Here is a 24,112-nt window from a genome sequence, read left to right as displayed (position 1 = left end):
TATGGCCAATTGGCTGTTCCAACAGGGCTGATGGGAATTGTAGTCCATGAACATCTGAAGCCCGAGTTGGACACTCTGGTCTAGATTACTCATTTCTGATAACTCAGGCTCCAACTTGGAACCTAGCTCAATAATACTCATCCAACCAAGCCATTTCCTTAAAATGAAAGTACCCCCTCCTAGTTCATGAAGGTGGGTTTTTTTTCTTGTCAACCTTGAACTTTCTCTGATGTCGGAACATCAAGATCCACCGCACCCCCTGCTTGTCCTGGCCAAAGCCTCTAGGTCCTGGCTTGGTAGGCGTAAAAGACTTGTTCTTCCCAAAGAGCCAAGGGGGGAGGAGTGGAGTCTGGCTTAATTCTCCTGCTTTGTACAGGTTGAGCAGTGAGCTCACAGTGATTAGAATGACTGCCCTGCAGCGCTTTCATACAAGAAGCCTTCCACTCCGCTGAACTCTTCTAACATGACTGACAGCTGCAGGTTTTGGAGCAGGTTTGCCAGAAGGCTCCCTTAAGATAAGCATCCAAGCTGCAAGCAGCCGAACAGGCCCAAGCCCCACCTTAGAAGAATGGCAAAATTCACTATGTCACCAGAGGAATAAATGCGAAAAGGGATACCTCACCACACCGGTTAACCCGGTCCTGCTCTCTAAAAGCAAGCAGTGGGGCAGCAGGATATAAATCTAGACAGCATATCTTCTCAGAACACGTGAATTGTTGTTCTGAGTAATATCATTTAACTCCACATTAACAAGGAACTACTGAAGAGACCTGGTCTTAGCAGGAACACAGGGGAGGGAAAAATGGGGCACTTCCACCATCAGTCCTAGATGCTAGCTTTGGGCCTATCCTCTACATGGCTACGCCTTTGGACAGGGGCGTAGCTGCCTAAAATGGCAACCAGCTCGCCCCAGCCCAACAGCTCGCCCCAGCCCCAAACTCCACAGCAGAGTTCAGGGGCAGGACGTGCCTGTTCAGCACTGGGCTTGGCTGAATCGAGCTCCAAAGTGCAGGCTTAAAATCTTTGGTTTAAAGCGGGACCAAGCCAGGCAGCTCCCAGCCTTGAACTCAGTGTTGCTCTGGCTGGCTCCTGCTTTATACTGTTGACTCCACCCCAAATTTCCTGTGACCAGAGATGGACCTAGGGAGCGGGGACGGAGTCAGAGGTATAAAGATAGAGCTGGTCAGACCACTTCGATTCTGGGTTCAGCCTGTCTTGAAGTTGAAAGCTGAACCCAGCCAATACACAGAGGACACAGATGGGCAAAAAAATAAATAAATAGTTTAAACTCTGAAAAAGACTGCAATCCCACCATGCAGGCCCATCTCATTTAGGTTCAAGGAAAAGTCAGGCTTAGTGTGTGATGCAATGGTTAGCATCAGATTAGTGAATTCTGGATTCAAAACCTCCCTTTGCAACAAACACACTGGGTGACCTCGGGCCAATCAACTAACCTGCATCTAAGGTTACTGGATGGAAGACACATCCTCAGGCTCTTTGGCAAAAGGATAAAAGTGTCATCCTTACACAAGGACTTCTAATCACCCTGTATGTTATGGGATTTTGTCTTCAGGGGCTGGAAGGTTCTATACCGTATAGCAGCGGTGGCGAACCTATGGCACGGGTGCCAGAGGGGGCACTCAGAGCCTTTTCTGTGGGCACGCACGCACAGAGTTCGTCATGTAAGGGGGGCGGAAAATCACACACACACACCCCACACACACACACATCTAGGCTGGCCTGGGCACAATTCTTTACCTGGGAGTAAGCTCAGTTGCTGGCAATGGGGCTTGCTTCTGAGTAAACCCTCCTAGGGTAGTGATTCACCCATTCAAAGTGTTGCACAGTTGCTTCACCAAGCTTACTCCCGAGTCACACGTGCCTCAGAGCCAACTGTTTTTTCTAAACAAAAACCTCAGCATTCAGGTTAAATTGCTTAATTGGCACTGCGATAAATAAGTGGGTTTTGGATTGCAATTTGGGCACTCGGTCTCGAAAAGGTTCGCCATCACTGCCGTATAGGAAGTTTACTGGATGTGCCTTTCACTCTCTATTTCCAAGACTTGATGCGAAAGATGGGAGACAAAGAGATTTTATTTTCAGCAGCCACGGGCGATGCTCAACATTTGACCCCTCAAAATAAGGAAGGTTTGATCTTAAATGGCACAGGTTTCTGTATCTCCCACATTATATCCCCCGTTTCACAATACTGCATCCTCCTGGATGGTTTTGGGAGCAGGGCAAAATCTGTACGGAGCAGCGCCTCACCGGGAACCATGTCTAATCCAATAGGATCCTGGAAGAATTCGAGAACTCAGCACCAACCTTCCCTGCCCCAGACCCCCAGACAAACACACAGTGAACAAAAAAGGATTCCAGAAGCACCAGTTTGGGGTTTAATTACCAACCTGGGGAGGAAAGGACAGGGGACAGATGCATGGCACCCTCCTGGCTGCACCTTTCTGATCCATTACAGGAGGACAGGGGGAAGAGGCGAAGAGAGGAGGAGGGATCCGATACAGGTATAGAAAAGAGCAGTACAGTAAAAACAAGGGGAGCCAGAGGGGAGGAGTAGAGGGAGAAGCCACTTTTAAAATCACAATCTCAAACCTTCTATAAATGTACAAAAACCTTTGCCCACCTGCCTGGGGCAGAATATATAAATATTTACACGGCCTGGTGGGGGAGGTGCCCCAAGACACAGCCCTCCTTCCCCGGAAAGCAGCATTCCCCTCAGTCCGCGGAGGGAGGGAGAACGCACCCCAAAGTCGACTTCAGCCCAGCAGGAACGCTGGAAGCATACACCAAATCTTTGACAATCCCCGTGGGTGGGCAACGGGAGCTCTGAAAGGGATCCAGAAAGGAAGGCGACGGGACCCCCAGCCTAGATCCTGCCCAGCTCCTCCGCCATTCCCAATCCTTCCATGAGAGCACTTGTCTAAAGTCTTTCGTCTGGGCTAGGAGGGGTTCCCCGTGCTCATAGCTGAAGGGAGAGAAGTCCTTCTGGGGTAGTGGCAGCAGCTTGCCTCCCAGGCTAAGGTGGTAGGAGACTGTATGTCTATCCCCCGCTAACGCAGAAAGGGGTCTACATATCTGGCCAGGGCCCATGCTGGAGACAAGGGAAGCTGCTTGGCGCAGGTACTCATGTTCCAGGGCCCCTCTGTAGCACCATTATCTGGAGTCCCTGTCCTTGTAGGCAGCTGCCAGTTCCCGGATGTCAGGGGCACGCCTAGGGGAACAGGGCCGGGCATTGGAAGCTGGGATGAGAGGCGGAGGGGCACTCAGTAGTCCCACGGCTGCGGCTGACCAGGCGGCACACGCCAGCAACCCAGCTCTGAGTCGAGGATAAGCCATGAGGCTGGGGTGCCGGAGTGGGGCGGGCCGTGCAGATCGAGAGCCCGTTCGCCCAGCCAGTCTTCAGCAGCGTTGGCGGCAGGTGACGGGGTCTCCAGAAAGCGGGGCAGGCGTTGTAGCGGGTGCAACTCCAGGCCCCGGTGGTAGGGTTCGCGCCAGGCTTCGAGGGCGGCATAGGAGGCAGCTGAAGGCGGGCCAGCTACCAAATATGGGGACACACTTCCACCAGTCCCAGCCTGGGGGCGCTCAAACACAGCCAGTGTCCCCAGAGGGTGGGAGACATGCAGGGTGCTGTGGAAAGGAGCACCTGCACGGAGCGCTCCCTCGAATCCCGTCAGCTCCGGCTCTTCCTTCACCTTCACTTCCTTCTTCAGAGGCGGCTCCGGGTACGGCGAGCGGGAGGCATGGCTTGAGCTCGCTGGGCTTCCGTAGCGGTGCTCCCGCTCTGCCGCCGCGTGAGGACGGCCTGGCGGCTCCTCGTGGCCCAGCACAGTGTTCTTTGGAGTGGGTGTTGCTGGGGAGGCACGCAGTGGATGGCGGGAGAAGAGGGCATCTCTGAAAAATGCATAAAACAACAGAGGCTGACTCTCTGCCCTTTCGCTGACTGACAATTGTACAAGGCTCCTGCATTCAAGCCTAGCATTCACTGAATCGCATCAGCTCAAACTGTTCCTAGCCCAGTCCAAAGAATCAACCGGCACAAATTAGGCAGCCGAGAAGTTTCCACTGCAAGGATTAAAGGTCAAGAGAAAACCTCCTTGCAAGTCCTTCTTGTCCTCAGTACCATCCAGCCAGATCCACTCACACCTTGAAGTAGCCGTCCTCTACCACTCACAAACGGAGGAAATACCGTGTTCCCTCGAAAATGAGACAGGGTCTGATATTAATTTTTGCACCAAAAGATGCATTAGGGCTTATTTTCGGGGTAGGGCTTATATTCAGGGAAATACGGCACCTTCACAATTCATTAAGGCGGGCTCTCAGCAACCCGTTGCTGCATCCTCATTGGCAGGGAGCACAGGGCATTGTCTGCTATTGTGATCTGTAACTACCGGTAGGGCTTATTTTTGGAGGAGGACTTAAATTTTAAGCACCCTCCAAAAATCCTGAAAAATCATGATAGGGCTTATTTTCGGGGTGGGGCTTATTTTCAGGGAAACGCAGTACTTAAGGAAACAGCATCTGCTGCACATCAGACGCCAGCACCCAACCTTCCTGCCCTCTCCCCGTCCCGCCTCTCACCTGTCCTTTTCATCCTTGATCACTGGCCCTTCTGGCTTCTCACTCTCCTTGTCGTGCTGGCTGCCCCCACGCTCAGGCCCGTCTCCAGCGCCACCTTTGGGCCAGGGTGGGGCAGTGGGGAAGGAAGGTGGGGTGCGGTGCAAGCGGTTCCATGTGTCGTGCGGGCTGGGATAAGACGGAGCTCCGGGGCTGTCCTTCTGCCCAAAGACAGAGGCTGGGTCTGGGGGGGAAAGAACAAGAGTCAGATTGGGTATGCTAGAGGCAATAGGTGTTCATGTGTGTGTGGGAGTGAGTGAGTGAGTGAGTGAGTGAGTGAGTGAGTGAGTGAGTGAGTGAGTGAGTGAGTGAGTGAGTGAGTGAGTGAGTGAGTGAGTGAGTGAGTGAGTGAGGGTTCTGAGACTGGGACAGACATTGTAGCCCCTCACAACTCCTCTTCAACTCCATACAGACATGTGGAATTGCCCAAACAGCAGCCTTCCTTTTTACACACGACGTTCCCAAGGGCTGCTGTAAGAAGCATCATGACAAATCACCCCCTTATAACCCGCTGCAAATCTAGAGGACTCTACCCTTTGCTTTTTCTGAACCACAGGATCAGCCAAAACCTCGACATTAAAATGTGGCAGACAGCCTGACGGAAGCCCTAAGGAAGCAGCTAAGGGGCGCATTTCCCTCCATCTGTTTAGTAGTCTTGGGCAAACCGCAAGAAATTGCTTTCTGACCCTTTCACAGTCGCTCTGCCCTGTCCCCCGAGCAATACTCACTGAAAGAGGGGTTGCCCAGGCCCCCAAATGCTCCGTTGGAGAGCGCTCCCAGGGAAGCAAAGCTTGGGGGTCTGCCGAAGGGATCTGCAGAGAGAGGAAAGCAGAGGAGTGAGCAAGCAACCTCCGGGTCCTGCCCCTCTCGGGCCATCACTCTGGTCCCCCCGTTCTTACCGATGTGGGGGCTGGGGCTGAGGAAGGAGCCGTGAGGAGTGCTGGCAGGCCCAAACGATGAGCCACTCCCTGGATGGACTGGACCTAAACAACAGAGGGGGAAGAAGAAAAGTTTGGATTCATATCCCCCCTTTCTCTCCTTCAAAGGGGCTGACAATCTCCTTTCCCTTCCCCCTCCCCCACAGCAAACACCCTGTGAGGTGGGTGGGGCTGAGAGAGCTCCGAAGAACTGTGACTAGCCCAAGGTCACCCTGCTGGAGTGTGTTGGAGTGCACAAGCTAATCTGGTTCCCCAGGTAAGCCTCCACAGCTCAAGCGGCAGAGCGGGGAATCAAACGCGGTTCCCCAGATTAGAGTGCACCTGCTCTTAACCACTACGGTACGCTGGGCGTGAAGAGGATTTACATCCCGCCCTTTCCTGACCATTGTGAGGTTCAGAGCAGCTAACAATCAGAACCACAATCAGTTAAGAGACATGATAAACATAATACAAATTTAAACGTTATCGTTTTAAAAATTCCATCCGGCACCCTATCTATTTAAATAGTGAGGGATGGAAAAAATGAAGAGGAAGTAGAATGAGGATATTGGTAGGGAGGCAGCTAAGATGTCACTGTTGTTGCTTCAACCGTAGGCCTGGCAAAAAATCTTGAGCCAGATCCCACAAGGCCAGTTCTCATTTCGCTGAGAGTTCCACCAGATTGGGGCCAAAGATGAAAAAGTCCTGGCAAAATGTCTCTAGGGCCGGGGACCATCTGTTGTTTGCTACCAATTGAGGATCATGCCCTTGGGGGGAGGGGGGGTCGGTATCTGGGGGTATAGCTGGACAACAGTTAATGGCTAACAGATTAGAAGAAGAGTTTGGATTTATAGCCCACCTTCCTCTCCTGTAAGGAGACTCAAGGTGGCTTACAAGCTCCTTTCCTCTCCCCACAACAGACACCTTGTGAGGTGGGTGGGGCTGAGAGAGTTCTGAGAGAACTGTGATTAGCCTAAGGTCACCCAGCAGGAATGTAGGAGTGCGGAAACACATCCGGTTCCCCAGATAAGCCTCTGCCACTCAGGTGGAGGAGTGGGGAATCAAACCCTGTTTTCCAGATTAGAATCCACCTGCTCTTAACCACTACATCACACTGGCTCTCCTGAGGAGAGAGCAGATGCAGGGCTATCAGAGATACCACTATATCATTTGATCAGCAATTGATTTTTTTACAGTTTTAAAATTCAGTTTTTGCCTCAAGCGATCAAGTCTTTAACACATTTCGGATATAGGGACTGGAGAAACAGTTTGCCTGGAAAATCTGGTTGACAAGTGGAGGATTTCTACGGATGCTCACTGACATCATAGTCTCAGGAAGTGCGTAGGGTTGTGAAAAGGCAGGAAGCTGGCAGAGTAGATTCTGGGATATTCTGGGTTTGGAAGCTTCAGGGACATCAGACAGACACACACACACACACACAGCCCTGGTGCGCTTAGAAAACACTAACCAGAGGTTGTGAAGAGGGTGGCAGGCCGTGCCAGCTCCTGGTTGTGAGGAAGGCTGCCGAAGGCTCCTGTGCCAGGCAAGCAGGTTAAGAGGTCATTCCGGAAATCCAGTTTGGGGACGTCACCCTGTAACAATCGTGGTGGTGGGGGAAAAAAATAATCCACCATAAACAAAACGATTGTCCCCCTCAAGCACCATTGACTCACACAAAGCACAGCCCATCCTAGGCAGGGAGGCCTCCTGACACGCCCCACCCCCCAAATCCTTTCCTCCAATTCTAATTTTCACAGCCCCTTTTTACCCAGACTCACAAACCCTGACTTGCGTCCAGGGGCCGGCATGGACATCAGAAGAGCAGAAGAGGAGAGGCCTCTCCCATTGCTTGCAGCGACCCTCTGGAGGCCGCCAGCAGGAGCGGCATCACTCCCCATCATGGCACGCAGGCGGAGTGAGGAGGCAGCACATGCCCACCCTACCTTCATCTTCTCCTGGTGCCGCAGGATCATATATGCCACGCGGACATGCATTGCGCACCACTTCCCAGGCTTCTGTGGAAGAAGGAGGAAGGGAAAGTTGGACTTATTATGAACGCATCTTCTCGTCAGCAGATGGCGAGCTTTGCAGAGCCGGTTACTCTTCCCACTGGCTCCGAGGGCAGGGCTAGATAAATCTGTTTGTCCCTCTCCCTTCCGTGAGAACCAGCGAATGCTGTACTTTCATGCCGGGGAAAATGAGGACTGTCAACGGCAGCCTTAAATACTGGCAAACCTTTTTAGATTGTTATGGATGAATTTAAATAAAGGTCTAGGAGAGAGAAAGACAGAGACTGTGGCAGTTCACCTTTACAGCCTGGGTATAGACTGCTGGTCCACTTTCAGTGAATATAGAGCCAGTGGTAATCAATATGCCTATGACCTGCCTGCAAGGGAGGTAAAATACCATCATAAGGCTACCCTCTTCCACTGATGGAGAATTCAGGATCCCTCTTATTTCAAGATGCGTGGAGAGGGGTCGTTTTGGACTGAGGAGGCTGCTAGTATGGTACTTCTCCCAGATGAAATTGCAATAAGAAGGCCAGTTCAAAAGAAAGAGAAAACTTAACATGTTACAAAGACTCCTGCTTTAACATCCTATGTGTGTAACCAGGTGGGAAATCTGTGTACCCTTTCTTGGGTGCTCGATCAAAGAAGCTTCTGATAAGAAATTCACCACCAGGGAGGAGTCAAGAAAAGTGGACTGCTTCCACTGTTGCCCAAGACTCCAGGAGGCACTGATTGGTGCCACAACAGAATAAGGGACGCTGCTTTCGATGGTGTCTGCCCCACCTACTTCTAGATCAGGGGTCTGCAACCGGCGGCTCCGGAGCCGCATGCGGCTCTTTCAGCCTTATACTGCGACTCCGAGTAGCCTGGAGTTTGGAGGGTAGCATGGGCGTGTCCCTCCAGGAAAGGTGAGTGGAGGGGCCAAACTGGAGGCGGCTCTGTGCGGAGACGCCTCTCTGGCTCGATAGATCTTCAGGGCCGTGGAAAACGGGTCCAAATGGCTCTTTGGGTTGCTGACCCCTGTTCTAGACGTAACATCCTGTGGACTGGAGTAAGGCAGCCTTCCTGAGCGTTCGCTCGAATCCCTCAGTCCATCCAGTGTCCTGTATCCCTCCAGACAGCCACAGAACTCTGCCTCAGGGATGAACACAGGCAAAGATAAACTAGACAGGCCGAAACTTTATAGCCCCAAAGACGGAGACAAACCGTTAAAAAACTGTAAGAATTATGAAAAGTCCGCACAATGCTTTGGGGTGCTTCTGAATGAAACCTGCGATCAGGATAAAGAGGGGAAATGGATCTCTCTCCCTGCAGAAGCTCTTCAAATGAGTCAGAGAAAAGAGTGCGGCTTAGAACTATGACCGCAGGGGAAAGCTCTCGTGCCTCCGTGACTTGAAATGCTCCTCCTGCTGCTGATCTTCGCTCTGTTCTAAAAACAGCCGAAGAGAAAAGTTGAGGGGGGACAGCTCCGAGGAAGAGGTTTTATATTCCACTGTTGCTTCGCCTCCAGCTCCTCTCTCTACGCCAGGAGGGGGGTCTGGTTTATGCCGGAATCCAAGTATAAGGGGTTTGGTTGACAAAGGACTTGGTTCTGCCCTTGTGCGTCTGGGGAATCCCGTCCTGACTCCTCAGAGGAGCCATATTCTTTGTCTCCAAAAGAGGAATAGGTTTTCTCAGACTACTATTTTCATCCCCAGTCTGGGCACTGAGGGAAGAGGACAATGCCTTCCTGTGCCTTGGCCGCCTTCTTCCCTTCTGCAGCCAAACTGCCTCCGACATCCGTGATGTGGATCCCTTTGATCTGCTTGCAAAAGTCTGGGTGCGAGGCACTGATGAAAGAGAGAGCAGGAGTCCGCCAGATCCAATTATTTTGTGCTTCTCGGGGTCGTCTCCGTGGCACGGTCTCAAACTGGATGTCTGGCCATTCTGGTCCACGGTTGCTCAGGACAGTCCAAAATACTCACAAGGGGGTGAGGGTATATCCTCCTCCATGCTAGCGAGGGCTTGAGGGCTCTGCCCCATTCTGTGGCCCCCCTCAGCTCCCAAACGGCTCTAAATGCTTCTGAAGGAGAGTCCAGGATGCCACGCACCTGTCCTAACCAGCTACTCTTCTTGGCGCTATAAGCCTAACCAAAAAGCGGCTTAGCCTCATTCCCATTAGGGAAGAGCAGACTGCACCTTTGGAAAAGAACAAACTTCTAGGAACAGGTCAGAGCTCCTAATAAAGCCTGTTGACAGGTGGGCTGGGCATTTGGGATGGGGGGGAGGGGGGAGAAGCACTCCTCCCACTAGAAAGGAGAGGCTCAAGTAAATTTACACGGATCTGCCCTCAGAGCAAGTGGGAGGAGTAATCCACTCCAGGACACCTTCCTCCATGAATGGAGAACCTTCACATCTTTCTGTGACGCCCCCTCTCGCCCAGTCACGGCGCCCTCTAACTCTTCTCCTCCCGTCGCCCTCCCAGTCATGATCTCTCTCCCCCTCCTCTCCATGCTAGGTCTGCCTCCAGTAGTCCTCAAACCTCTAGACATCCGCCCCAGTGTGTTGTGACCAGGAAGAACCTCAGGGTTACTCACTCTCAGAGCAGGCCTGTACGGATCTGTGAGCTGCAAGAGAACACCAAATGGAGGTTAGCTGTCATCTGCATGCCACGCTGTTTATCTCTGCTCCCCTCCCCCCCCCCAAATTTCATACAGATGGCACTCACCTGGCTCCCTTTCTGAGACAAGCCGGGAGGAACAGCACCCAGACGGGATGACAGGTCGGGATTAGTGCTCTGCGGAAGAAACTACGAGTGAAGAGGGCAAAGAGACGTTCCAAAGCCTCACTACGCTCTCTTGTCTGCTCTATACTACTAGATGCTCATCCCATCACAGAGAATCCTAGCTGAGGGCTGCCTTCCCCCCACCCCCCAACTCCAAAGTCCTTTCTTCTATCTAGCCTCAAATCTTCAAATTTTTATTTGTATAATCTCGCCTTTTCTACCCAACACCTCTCAGAAAACACAGGAGCTTTTCTTCCCCTCTTCTGACCTACTGGATTGCTGGCCTCCGCAACGGGAGAGGAAGACACCATTAGACACACCAAGTTTCTCCAAACCAGTTAAGAGCTGGTCTGCTGGACTCCACTTCCTTCCCAGAGTCAGAGACAGAACCCACAAGCCCAAAGACCCATAGTCAAGCCCACTAGGGGTCCGTTTTTCCCCCTGGTCGCTGTGGGCCCCTCCCGGTCTCTCCTCATTTCTGCTGGGGCCTATTCTCTGCCAAGAGAACACAAGAGACCTGGTGATAAACCTGGCCAGCTCCAGGAGGTGGGGGAAACCCCTAGGAGGGGGAAACTCCTAAATTGCCCCATTCCAAGAAAGCCCCGTTTTTCTACTACGTCTGGAGGGTTCACCTTAGGTTGGAACGCCCCCTGCAAGGAGCCAAAAGTCACAGCGGGAGGCAGGACCGGGGGGATCCCCGACACGGTTGGGGGGAATGCGGCATAAAACTGGAAGAAGAAGAGAAAGCGATGGAAGCGCCACCCAGAGAAACTGAGGGGGGGAATCCGACCCTTTCCAAAAGGCCACTCCCCTGGAAGCTCCCTGCTCGAAAGGAAGAGCTGCACTTACATTATGCCTCAGAAGCCCGTCCATCTTGCCCGGGTACTTCTCAAACTACAGAGGAGAGAAAACAGGAAGAGAGAAAACTCACGAGAGGAAAAGGCCAACATCCCCAAACATGAAAACCCTAAAAAGGCTGAGCCCCGCGCCGGAGGCCACCGACACGGAGGCGCGCATACGTACAGAGGCCGGCATGGCCACCCACTCTTCTCCCACAAACTCCAAAAAGCACTCACCATAGCTGGACTGGGTGCAGGCACCATGCCCGGGGGGAAAGGGGTGAAGTGCTGGTGGGTGTGTTGGTGGGTGTGTTGGTGCTGGTGATTGTGTTGGTGGAACTGGAAGGCCAGCGGGCGGATGGTGGCGGCTGCCATTTCAGGCCCACCTTGCCCCGCCAAGAATCGCGAGCTCAAGTCCTGCCGGATTAGTTCTTGTTCTGGAAAGGCAGAGGTAAACATAATGGCAACGGGGGTTGCGGGGCACAGGACGGCAAGGAAAGGAAGGAAGCAATACGAGAACGCGACCCCGTTTGCAAACTACCCTCCCGTGCAGATTTTCATAAGCACAAGGCCATATCCCCACGGGGCTTGGAATCCAGATTTTGTCCCTTGTCAGCTTTGACACACAGGAACTGCTACAATCTTCTACAACCAGACCCTTTGTTGATCCTCCCGCTCAGTGGTTCTCCCCAAATGCTTCCTGAACACAAAAATTTTACCCCACCATCATATACTCATTTCTTGAATTTGTCATGACATATTTTGATACAACGGGGACCAGAAACTCACTTATAAAATAAACACTGTAGTTCTCAGGACTTTATGTAGTGATCATGGTCCATAATGACATAACTTGGGACCCAAACTCCTGCCCACCCTGCTTACACCATATATGCAGCAACGGCTACAACTCCCTTCAATCTCAACCCTTCCAAATCTTATGAAAGACCTTCGGCTGCCCAGTCCTGCCCTCTGCCCAAGCCTCTCTTACCAGATATGGCAGCAGCTGCAGATGGGTGCCCAGCAACTTGAAGCAGTGGGGGTGGGGGAGGGAGGCCAGGCGAGGGGGTGAACATACCCGGGTGGTGATGGGAAGGGGGGCGAAGGGAGGGTGGAAAGGCGTGGGGGGGCAGGGCCAGTGAGGGGGTGGAGGGTCGGTGAGGGAGCTGAGAGGAAGAGGGGGAGCACGGAGGGAGGATGGGCTTGGGGTGAGCTGCCCCACGGCTGCACCTGAAAGAGGGAAAGAAAGAAAAACAGTGTGAAGTTCAGAAGTTAAGAGGAGATTGAGCATAAACAATGGAAGGGGAGACAGAGTGAATCACAGAACCCAGAAACAGAAAAGCACTAGATAGAGCATTGAACTCAGATCTGAGAGATCGTGGGTTTCAAACCCCAGCTTAGTCATAGACTCAGGCAACGGGTCTTGGATTGTGTCACCTTTTCAACTTCAGGCCCCTGGCCAGTGAGACAAGGGAACAACAATGATATGTGAGGGACCATCAAGAAAGGATCAAGGCATCCTTTATTCAAAGTAATCCTACCTAAAGTAGTGCTTGCAACAGGGAGTCAGATCACCAGGGTTAGCCAGACACACATCTGCATTTTAAAACTATCAAATCAGTCTAGCGAATGGCACAAGCATGAAAGGCTTGGAGAAAGATTTGAGGAATAGAGTTTTTAGAGGGAAGGAACTTTATATGTCATACACAAGAATGGTTATATTAGACACACCCGTGAAGGGAATCGCTCAAGGAAAAGGAGGCATGCGACAAGTACACGATATATACACAGGGAAAAAAGGCAGTGGGTGTAATTGCTACGTAATCACCAAGAGACTGAGCAATGAACAAGAAATCCTCCAGGTCAGATCGTAACTCTGCCATGGATTTATTAAGTGTGGCCTTAGGCCAGCTCATCTTGGTCCCAGCCTCAGCCCTCCACAAGTGTGGGAATAATACAGACCTATTTACAGGGTCATGATAAGAGCACATGGAGTTGTGAGAAGAGCACATCGAGCCATCTAAATAGTAAGGATTATTAGATCATAATGCTAGGGACTGATAAAGAATTGGAAGGGGAGGGGGGTTTAAATCTCTTCATGGAAATATTCAGATCTCCCTGTCCAGGAGCCCATAAATCCTTAGGGTACTTGAACAAGCCAGATCTCTGTTCTTTGTCCTTTCCACGGACCCATAATTACACCCAGTCACAAGGACATCTTTATGCATTTCTTCTTTGGGCCAGTTTGATTTTATTTAAAATACTTCTTTGACACAAAGCAGTCCTTAAGGTGGTAAACATCAAAACAAGAACACATTTTCAATATTGAAACGTTTAAAATAAAGTATGTGTGAAACAATTCAACAGAAACATGTGAGCACACAGAGCTTACAAAGTTATTGTTCTGATATGTAATAATCACACAATTACATAGGAATTTTAATATTAGATAGTTTAATATTAGATAATTTAACATTAGATAGCAATGATTAAGACATCAAAGGAAAGGTAAATGACTCTCAGAAGATAAACAGGGAGAATGGGAAAAATGGGAAGGCTGGAGAAGGAAGGAAGGAAGGAAGGAAGGAAGGAAGGAAGGAAGGAAGGAAGGAAGGAAGGGAATCATTTGGAATAAGACAGAAGGACAGCAGAAAGATGGGCAAAAGAAAACCAAAGTAAAAGATACAGCTATATCCCACTGGCACTCACCCTCCGGTGCTGAGGTCCAACCCTACGGTGTACGGAGCCTGCGTCTGGCTGGCAAAGGGTGGTACCTTCATGTGCAGCTGGGTTGGCATGAGGTTGTGGGGGACTGGTCCCCCATGAGGCATTGCAGGTGGCTGGCCTTTGGACTGGGGAGTCCCATGAACAGTATTAGGCGTCTGAGCCCGAGTTCTTGTGGAAGGTGGGACAGGAGGACTGGGGGGCAAGGCTTGAGCTGGAACAGGGGCCACAGCTGCCTGAGAAGGGGGCTCCTTGGGCAGGAAAGGCACTATCAAGGGGTCCCGGTCGGCCTCATAATTACGCTCCTGGCTTCGCTCCAGGCCAGAGACTTTAGGGATCACAGAGAGTTTGGCTTCACAGCTCCCGTTTAATGCACCAATGGGTCCCGAGGCTGAAACAAACAGCGAAACAGAATTTAGGGAGGTACAAGAATGGCCCAGTAGACCACACTGGATTAACAATTCGGAGAAAAATCCTTGTTTAGTCATGGACTCCCTGAACAGCTTTCGGCTAGTTACTGTTCTAACTTGCAGGTGCAGAACGAGATGTAGTAATAGCCTACCCAAGACTGATATTGGAGGTGATTTAGGTAGATATTCCTAAGAAGTTGGTCCAAAAAGCGAAAGCGCCAGAAAAACCAATATGAAGGGAATAAGAAGTCTAGTCTCCAGATGCCTTGTCACAAAGGCCTCAGTAGGTAGTGATTCATAAAGCACTAAGTATTATAATTATGAAATTGGTCCCTTCCCTCTGGGGCCATTTAAGAACCTCAGAAGGGTTCTTAAAATGACAACAGAGCCTACTGCAAACAAATCTAGTTTGGCTTAAACTCCAGTGCCTCCATACCCACATTCCCACCCCGCACAATGCTATCATCAACAGCACCGGAAAAGTCAGGCAGTGGAGGAAAAGCTTACTTTGATGCAACACCAGAACACAGTTCTGCATAGCTGAACATTTCCTTGTTGTTTGGCCAAGAGGCATCTCTCTACCAACCAAGTCAATGTGGTATTGAACATGCCCGGCCTAAGATGGAACTCCAATTCACCCAAGCTAGCTGATTGGTGCCAAAAATCCAGCTTTTGTGGTGCTGTCTCTGGCATAGGCCTTACTGTTGTTCACAGCCCCCACACCCACCTTTGCTGGTTGAGACAGTGAATGACTGTTCGAGGTCATCGATGGAGGCCTGCAGAGACAAAGAGGCACAGCAGCTGAGGCAAAAGCAGATTCAAACACAACAGGCATCGCCTTAAATTCTTTCCACACAAAATGGAAAGCTGACTACAGCTTTCCCAAGGGAGGTCCATCTTCCCTTCTCAAACTGGCGATTCAACAGCCTTTCATCCAAATAAGATGGCTACACGAGACGCACTAATTAATGTGACTGACTTCTGCGCACACAGTCTGAGTGAACGACGGTTTCTCATGCAATGAGCTCGCTCTACATTTATCTCAAGCCTCACAATCAAAACTGGCAGTTGATGTACTCTCATTTGTAACATCAAGAGGCAGTCTAGGCGGTCCACGTATAAGTGGTACATGGACCACCTAGACTGCCTCTTGGCATTCAAAGTCAGTGCACGTGGCAGATTATTTTACAGAGGGCCAGAGCTGAAGGAACTGACACCAGCCACCTACAGTGTGCCGCAATTCTAAATGCTAGTTATAATGTCAAAAGTCTCAAATTGTTCAGGAGGGAGCGAGAGGGCACAGCTTTTCTCAGTCTCTGTGTGCAACTGTGCAAAGACTGCTGGGGATGCGGTATTCACAATCCACAGAAGACTCGTTGGGTATCATCGTAGAAGACCAGCTTCTCTGCAGATTAGTGTGCAGAGGAACAAAACCTTCGCACAGACAAGTCTTTCTTGCAATTCCCCCACCACCAAAAAATATAAAGCTAAAACAACAGTGTGTTCTATAGAGATAAGTGAGTTCCCGACAACTGTAGGATGGGGGGGGGGGGGAGGAAGAGTCACTGCCTACCTGCTCCTCTGGGTCACTTTCTGTATCACACTGCAGGGGAAAAAAAGATGAGAAGGGAAATCAAGGGGTGCAACCAATTATAGTCCCTCTCCATCGAATCACCTCCATGCTACATTTGTCTCTAACAGGTCAGACATGAAAGGGTGGAGCTCTGACAGGGTAAATGAGCAGCTTTATATGACGGAAGGGTGCCTGGGCTAAATGGTCCCCCACAGTGGTGGGATCCAAAAATTTTAATAACAGGTTCCGATGGTGGTGGGATTCAAACAGTGGTGCCGCTGCACACACGCACCTCCAGTCCCTATTGGGCAGGGAGGTTGCTTTAGTAACCCCTTCTCAGCACTCAGAAAAAATTAGTAACCACTTCTAGAGAAGTGGTGAGAACTGGTTGGATCCCACCTCTGGTCCCCCAGTGCAAAAGCTGCTCGAATAACATTTCAGAAAAAGCAACAATGATGTCTAGCTAGCCTCCCTGATACCCAGAAACTCCGCCCCAAGGTATTAAAAGAAAAACAGCCAGTTGGTTTTTAGAAATGGGGAAAAAACACACGTAGACTCAACATTGTTACAAACAAAGCTAGCTGAATCCACTGGAGACAAAAGAAGCCACTTGGATGCAGTCGAGGGGTTTTAGCAAAAGCTAATCTAGCACGGTAAAAGGTGGCTTCTCTTGATCTCCCAGTCCTTCTGGGGGATGTCACAGTAACAAAAACTAACACCTTGCTTCAGACCAAGAACGGATTCCATGGGCAAAATGTTCAGGAAGCACAAAATGCACCCTGCAGATAGACACGGCTGCTGAAACTCACTGACACACTATGACCACAACTAAAATCGGGGGTGGGGGGTGGGGTAGAAGCATGAAAATGTTAGGTCCACTTACTATATATCCAGTTTCCAGGAAGGATTGGAAAGAAGGCTGGGGGAAAAAAAATAAGGGGAACAGACATTAGACTCATAATGATTACAGAGACTGCCAATCCTAAATATGTTAAAAAAATAAAACCATGATGTTTGGGGTCCAACAGACTTGTAATATTTTAAGATATAGGATGAAAAAAGGAAAGAGTCTGCTTTTACAAATGCATATTCTAGACTCCCCAAAGATGGGACACTGTGGTCATGTTTGTATGTATGTGGTCATATGAAAAAGGTGTCTTATACTGGTCCATGTCTATTCTGCCCAGCAGTGCAGTCTGGGGTCTCAGTCCCGATACCTGATCCTTTCAATGATGACTGAACAGGGCTTTACTAGGAGAACACAATTCACACACTCTCTTTGTGAGGTATGGCCCTTTCATCTCCACTTTTGGGCTGGCGGGCACATCCTACTCAGGCACAGAGTGCAAACGGGAATCAAATGTTCTATCTTTCACTCTAAAACTGTCTGGCGCTTGCAGAATTTAATAAGCCCATCTGTCAGGCTGGTGAGCTGAATGGCAACTCTGACTGAGATGCTGAGACTGTCTCCCTCTTCAAACAATAAGCAAAATTTCATCCTGTAGCTCTTGACATTGCAGCCTTCTTCCTCTGCCTTCAAGCAGAGGTTGGATGTACACCTGTCAGGCATGTTTTAGGCAAATTCTGCATTGAGCAGGGAGCTGGACTTGATGGCTTGTACGGTCCCTTCCAACTCTATGATTCTATGACTTACACTCCTTTCTCAAAAGGCTCATTCAAAACGCCATAAGCCTTCAGTTGCTATTTTTAATGTCACTGTCTGATACTATTTGATTTCTGCTATAAGAAGTACTGGAACGTGAGTCCAGTTCAAATTTTTTATATTTAAAATCCAGGTATGAGCAGAAGAACTGCAGTTATTCCACAGTTAAAGAAAGGCACCCTGTACCTGGTGAAATTAACTCTCTTGTACAAAAGCTTTGTCTGGGTAAAAACTAGTTTGCATTTGCTACGTTTAATATCTCACCCCTCCCCTTTCAGGATGGGGGTGGGTTTAGCTACGCTGTGGTTCAAATTTAAGCCCCACCCCCCATATATCCAGATTATGTCCTGAATTCTGCTCGCTGCAAGTTTCTCCTACTAAGATCTGATGGATATTTAAGACACGTTAAGAGATACATATGCAACATGACATTATGTTCAGAAACATAATTCACCCCCAAAATTACGCAAGTACGCAAACACTGAAGATACAGTTCTTCACCACTATCAGTCCTGTCACAAGCCAACTTTTTCCCATGAGAAAAGCTAAAATATTTTAAGCATATGCTCTATAAAGGAGATATTTATTGCTAAATGCTATCAGAGTATTATCAGAGTGTACCCACAACAAGTAGAAGCCACCTTCCCCACCTGATTAGGCTCCCGTGACTTCTACACTGATTGGACAAGTATCGAAATAATTCCTGACTGCTTTCATTCTGCCGGCTTTTCTTGGATCTTGCTTTTGCATGTTCATGCTGAAGTCACTGGCAGACTCCAGAAAGCAAGCAAGCTTTTGCTTAGTCTTTACCCCCCAGGTTTCCCTTGCCCTCACCTGCCTTCCTCCATCTTAGCCCCATTCAGCCCAAGGTCTCACCTCTTTGCGCCGCCTCTTGCTATATTTTCTCAGTGCTCTCTCCCCTCCACAGCGCCGGCTGCGACTCTTTTCTGAATTCCCATCGTCGTCTTCTGGCTCAGAGTTGTTCCCCTCGTCCCGTTTTCTTTTTCCAGACTGCTTCATCCGAAGCTCCAGCCGCTCTGGGGTCTTCATGGTTGCCTCTTTCTGCGGGCAGTCGACAAAGAAGCACGTTGATTAAATTGTAGCAATTCAGGACTGTTCCAGAAAACAAAGATCATCCTCAAGTAGGATTATCTACGCCGATCGCCAATTTGTTTCCAATTTGTTTACCTTTAAAGTTGTTTACGGTTTGGGACCAACATACCTGAAGGACCATCTACTCCAGTGGTGGCGAACCTTTGGCACTCCAGATGTTATGGACTACAATTCCCATCAGCCCCTACCAGCATGGCCAATTGGCCATGCTGGCAGAGGTTGATGGGAATTGTAGTCCATAACATCTGGAGTGCCAAAGGTTCGCCACCACAGATCTACTCCCTTATGAACTGTCCAATTATTGTAGACATTTTCAAAGAGTCTGCTTTCTGAGATTACACAGGTAGCGACTGGGGAGAGAACCTTCTCAGCCATGGCAGAAAAGTTCTGGACCTCTCTCCCTAGGAAGGTTAATCTGTCCCCTTGTTGCCATCTTCCGCCAGTGGACAGGCACAGACTTTTTTGGTTTCATTTGGCATTCCCTCAACAATCCCTCCTTTCTGACTAATATTGTAATTGCTCCTTTTATGGCTTTGTGCATATCCTACAGTTGTTTCCAACCATTTGGATTCCTACCCCACCCTATTTTAACTTAGTTTTTAATTTCTTTTAATGACGTGTGCTGGGCGCGTTGATTTTAGTGGTATTAAAATGTGACTTTATCATGTACATTTTAATTTTTGAGCAACCTGGATAGAAAAGTTGTGATGTTACCTTTGGATATAAATAAAAATAAAACGAATTTGTCTTCAGTGTAAAATGCCAATGTTGACAGTAGAAGGGGAAAGTGAAAAAAGAAATTTTGGAAAAACTGGAAAATACATACAAATTATTGGCTACCAGCCCTAATCAGAAAGTGCTGGACTCTGAAATTCGAGCACCACCACCTCAAATCTTTTTAGGCTTAAATGCAAACATTCCCAGTAAGGGCAAATTATAACTAGTAGCTTAACTAGTGTTAAGCTTCTGAAACTGGAGAGTCAGAAACTCAGATGTTTTTCTCACCAACCGGCTGCACCAAGAGAACTGAAACTGGTAAAACAAGAGACTTCTACATTGACTCAGATGACTCTCTGGGATAAGGAAAAATTACTTGCTTGGGGCATGGACGAGTCACCTATTGACAACCCAAAAGCTTTTGTAAATGCAAAGAATGTGAATAATTAGTGTCAATATGCAAGGACTGCTCACTGTTTTGGGTGAATTGCCTCCCTGATGATCTGCTTACTTGAAGGAAGATAAAAACCAGAGAGAGATAAAGGTAAATTCTAAGAACAAACTGAAACTGTAGGACAGCCCATCTCAGTGGCTGCTTTGGCTCCCTTCTTGCTCTTCCCCTTTCCCCCACCCCACCTGTGAAGGGCAGCTCCGCAATGGATTCTTTCAGTCTGATGGAGAGACCTGTGTTCACGCCCTGCTCCTCGCCCAGTCCTGCCTAACAGGAAAGGCAGGTGAAGCCAGTCCAGAATTGAGCTACAGCCTCAGCCTGAAGCATTCCTGAATGTTAAGCAGAGCCTTCTTTCCAGCTTCGAATAGGCGAATCAGCTGGATCTTTGGTGTCACCTGAAAGTTCACATCCCCAGCTAACCAGCCCGGCTGTGCCAAATCCCAGCCTGGGGGAAACGTTTGGAAAGAGGAAAGATTTCCTTGCTATAACCCAAAGACTAAAAGCGTACACAACAGCAAGGCTCATTCTTGGCGCAAAGGAAAGAGTGGCAGCCCTGCGGCTCAGTGGTTCGCAAAGATGAGGCGAAAAACAATCCCACCAAAGCCTTCAGGTTTAATTTTAACTGGCTAAATCTTCCACTGTGTCTGATGCCACACTCCATGCTGCATCCTATGACGTGTTACAGGTCTGCAATCTCACCATGCATGACAAAATACGAGACGTCTTATGACAAGACAGACTGCTGGCCCATGCAGCCCAGTACCATCTACCCCTGATGGGCAGAGATTCTTCAAAGCATCTTCGGTTTTTGGCAGCCCTGTTATCAAAGACCTAAGGCCGGAACTGAGGCCCTCATACAATCAAAATATGAGCTCTATCCCCTGAGCCAGCAGTCTACCTGGGGTTTTTAAAATACCAATTCACCCCTTCCACTTCATTCTAAGAGCTGGGTCCTCCTGCTCACTCTCAAGTAGATGGCTATTTCTTGGCACGTTTTGCACATCCTATGACTGGCCAAAAAGAAGAAGACAACTGACTCACTCCCTTCCCTCCCATGAGTGAATGTTAATTTGATGGTCTGTGTGCCTCCCTGTTTGGGATGACGGACAACCTTTTGATGCTCATTCCCTGTGAAGGGGGAACCATGGGTTGCATTGATTTTGCTCCTACTGGATTCCGCCTATATTCGACATATGGAACAAAAATTAAATTTGTTTTCCTGTCATGTTAGAAAACTTGAACACACCAAGAATCCCAGCAGCTTCTAGACCCGGGAAAGAAAAATCTGCTGAATTTGAGCACCCTAGCATCCAAATATGTCACCACCCTGTGGCACCACTAGATCCCAATGTAACTCACTTTGGATACATTATTTGGATACACTGAATCCCTAGGTGTGAAGCTTATGGAAACTCAAATTCATTCTAATTTTCCTATGTTACATCTCCTGCTCCCAAAGGTCCCTTGCTGAAGACCCCCTCTCACCTCAAGTGCCTCCAGGCTGACAAAGCTGGCAATGGCAAAGCCATCAATAAGATCCTCTTCTTCCTCTTCCTCTTCCTCCTCCTCTCGACTGCAAGAAGATCCAGAGGCTCTCTTCCGCCGCCGCAGGGGTCGCCGCCGGCGGCGTTGCTGCTGCAGGGGATGGGCTTTGCCAGGGGCCACAGGGGCAGGAGGAGAGGGCCCTTCACTGTCTGATCCTGAAGACGACGATGATGAAAGTCCCCGATGAGAAACATCCCCCGGACGGCTCCCTCGGTGGCGAGTGCAGCGACTCTCACGGTCCCGCCGTGAGCAGCGCCGTTGCCTACGGGCTCTGCCGCTGCTGCCTCCTCCCCCGCTCCAGCATGGGGCAGGGGCTGCCGCTGTTCCTTCCATGATGCCCCTCTTGAAGTACAGAGAATGTGTCGTGTCTTACGGGTGCAGCAGATGCGGCCGGGGGGGGGGGGGGCACTCTTCACCCCTCGCCAGCCAGTTGCATTGCAACTGCTCTCAATAGGACCTTTTTCTTCTATGGATGCCACTCAACAGAGCACCAGGTACAAATATAAGATTACACTTTTCAAGAAAGAACTTTAAATCCTTCAGCAGAAATTCCCCCGGCTTCTGTTCGCTCCTCTTCTGAACCTTTCTTAAGTTTACATTTACAAAGCCTACTCAAAACAGAAGGATCTTTGCTTCACAAGTCACTGCGACTCCTTTTAATTCCTTGCGACAGGAATGGCAGCTTCCTTTTTTTCCCGTCCTCCCCTTAAAGAGAAGACCCGTACATAAAAGAATTAAATAGTTTTGACATAACAAAAACTAGGAACCAATTTGATTGTTCTGATATAAAAGGCTTTGCCAATCTCCTTTATTATAGAACAACACTTTCCTGCCCAGGATATAAGCTTCCAATCGCCAGCACCCCTTCACCTTTGATAAAGGGCTTTCACATCCCTCCACAACACGGTGCAGAGGGTTAGGTGTCTTTGAGAGCCCGTTTCTACAAGTCCAGTAAACAAACTCCAGAATTCGGCAGGTGTCTTCTCGTTAACACAAAGGAGATGCTCGCTTTAAGTGCCTAGATATTCATGAAACAAGGGACTGTCCCCCCAGTGTTGCTTTTTGACGAATCAGGCCTTGCCAGTACCCAAGAGCAGTAAGAACTCAGCCTCCCCCTTCAAGACTGCAAATGCAACTTCTGCCAACAATGGCAAATGGGTTTCCGCTCAGAGGGCAGCCACTTCCTCTCCTTTGATTAGGAAGGTTTCCATCAGCAGCTCTACAGCGGCTTCTCTTCCTCCAAAATCCCTGCCCGGCCTTCTCACCTGGGTCACGGCCTCTGCGCAAACATTCAACCTCCACAGGTCGAGACGAGGGTCTTCAAGGCTCCGGATTCCCGAATCTCTCGTTTCCTCTCAATCCTACCCCCGCCCTCGGGGGAAATCACGATTTAATGTCCACCACACATCTCCTGCCAGGCGCAGCCTCCCCTTTAAAGCACCCAGATTTAAAGTTCTTCCCCGGTTTCCTGGTCAGGCCTCGCCTCCTTTCCTGGCCACCGGGAATTAAAAGCCCTTCCGCGTCTTTTCCTCGCCAGGTCCAACTCCCCTTTAAGGCTCCGGCGTTCCAAGTCCAGGCAAATCCGAAATTTCACCTTTAAGAGCCACCCCTCCCTCCCAGCCACAATGAGGGCCGAGGAAAACTCCCCTTTAAGAGGGCCGAGCTCCCTTTAAATCCATTGACAGGAGCAAGAGAGTGTCGCGGGGGGGAGGGGGGGTGTTGTTGTCCTCCGGCTGAAACGGCCCCTCTTCTCGTGGGCGCCCCCCCAACTCGAAGCTGTACCTTTAAGAGCGCCGGCCGTTGTGGGCGCTGGCGACGCGCGTGCCCCCCCCCCACCCGCCCCAGTCGCTGAGGCTCGCGGCGAGGGGTCCCGCGCGCCCCCAACGCTGATTGGCCGCGGGGCTGGCACCCTCCGCTACCTCGCGGCCCCCCCTCAGCTGATTGGCCGAGGCCGTGAGGTGAGTGAGGGTGGGGGAGGGGCGGCTGAGGTGGTCCGGCCTGAGGGAAGCGGCCGAGCGAGCGGCCAGGCGGGCGCCGCGACCCCTTCCCCCGAGGGCAGGGGGGGGCTTCGGGCCTCGTCGTCTGTCCGCCCCCTCCCCGCTCCGTCTCCGCTGCGGCCCTCGGACTCTCCCTCTAGCTGTCGCTGCCAGATCCCCTTCCCCTCTGCGCACGGCACGCAACTCCGCCCACAGCGTCATATCCCTCCGCTTGTCGTTTAGACACACGATCTGTAGAATCCTTCCGCTAGAAGAAAGAAGTAGTCCCTTCGGTGAAACCCCGCCCCCGCCTCTTTCCGGGGCCGGGGCGTCATTTTAAATCCCGTCGCGATCGTTTCCGCGCGGTGACGTCATGGCATTAGCAACCTATTGCCTCAGAATGGGATGCGGCGTTCCTTGCCCGCCCTGTGACGTCACGGTGCGTGGCAGCATGACGTAATAGCGGCGCATTGCTTCGTCACACCGCCTCGCCACAAAGGATATTCTGGAGATAAGATGTGAAGAAAAGGTCAACTAAAATTAATATTGTGGGTAGGTAGCGGTGTGGCCTTACAGAAGAATCTGAAAACCATCTTAGCAATGAAAGGTAGTAGGCTAGCTTTTGAATGAACCAAATGAATTGTGCAGAACTTGAAAGTTTGCATACAACGTTTTGAGGTTGGCCATTAAATTGCTTGATTCTGGTGAAATGTTTAAGAAGCTGGAGTACGTTCTCGATATAGAAATCCTAAGCCACTTGGGGTTTTCAGTTTAAGAA

At 50.1% G+C, this 24,112-nt stretch overlaps 1 protein-coding gene across 1 annotated transcript; it reads right to left on the bottom strand.

The window, feature by feature from the left end:
* Positions 1-2,373: 2,373 nt before the first annotated feature.
* FBRS (fibrosin) lies at positions 2,374-23,524 on the bottom strand. Its single transcript, XM_048517466.1, is given in 19 exon segments — positions 2,374-3,372; positions 3,375-3,909; positions 4,597-4,816; positions 5,361-5,444; positions 5,532-5,615; positions 7,019-7,142; positions 7,329-7,565; positions 10,136-10,165; positions 10,267-10,335; positions 10,956-11,051; positions 11,173-11,217; positions 11,400-11,599; positions 12,154-12,392; positions 13,872-14,277; positions 15,024-15,072; positions 15,870-15,899; positions 16,753-16,788; positions 18,409-18,594; positions 21,299-23,524. Coding segments are annotated over 19 exon segments (3,264 nt in total). The 5' UTR covers positions 21,692-23,524; the 3' UTR covers positions 2,374-3,171.
* Between the last annotated feature and the right edge of the window lie 588 nt (positions 23,525-24,112).

The sequence above is a fragment of the Sphaerodactylus townsendi genome, linkage group LG15, assembly GCF_021028975.2.
Source record: "Sphaerodactylus townsendi isolate TG3544 linkage group LG15, MPM_Stown_v2.3, whole genome shotgun sequence".
Taxonomy (NCBI): domain Eukaryota; kingdom Metazoa; phylum Chordata; class Lepidosauria; order Squamata; family Sphaerodactylidae; genus Sphaerodactylus; species Sphaerodactylus townsendi.
This window is presented reverse-complemented; position numbering and strand designations above follow the sequence as displayed.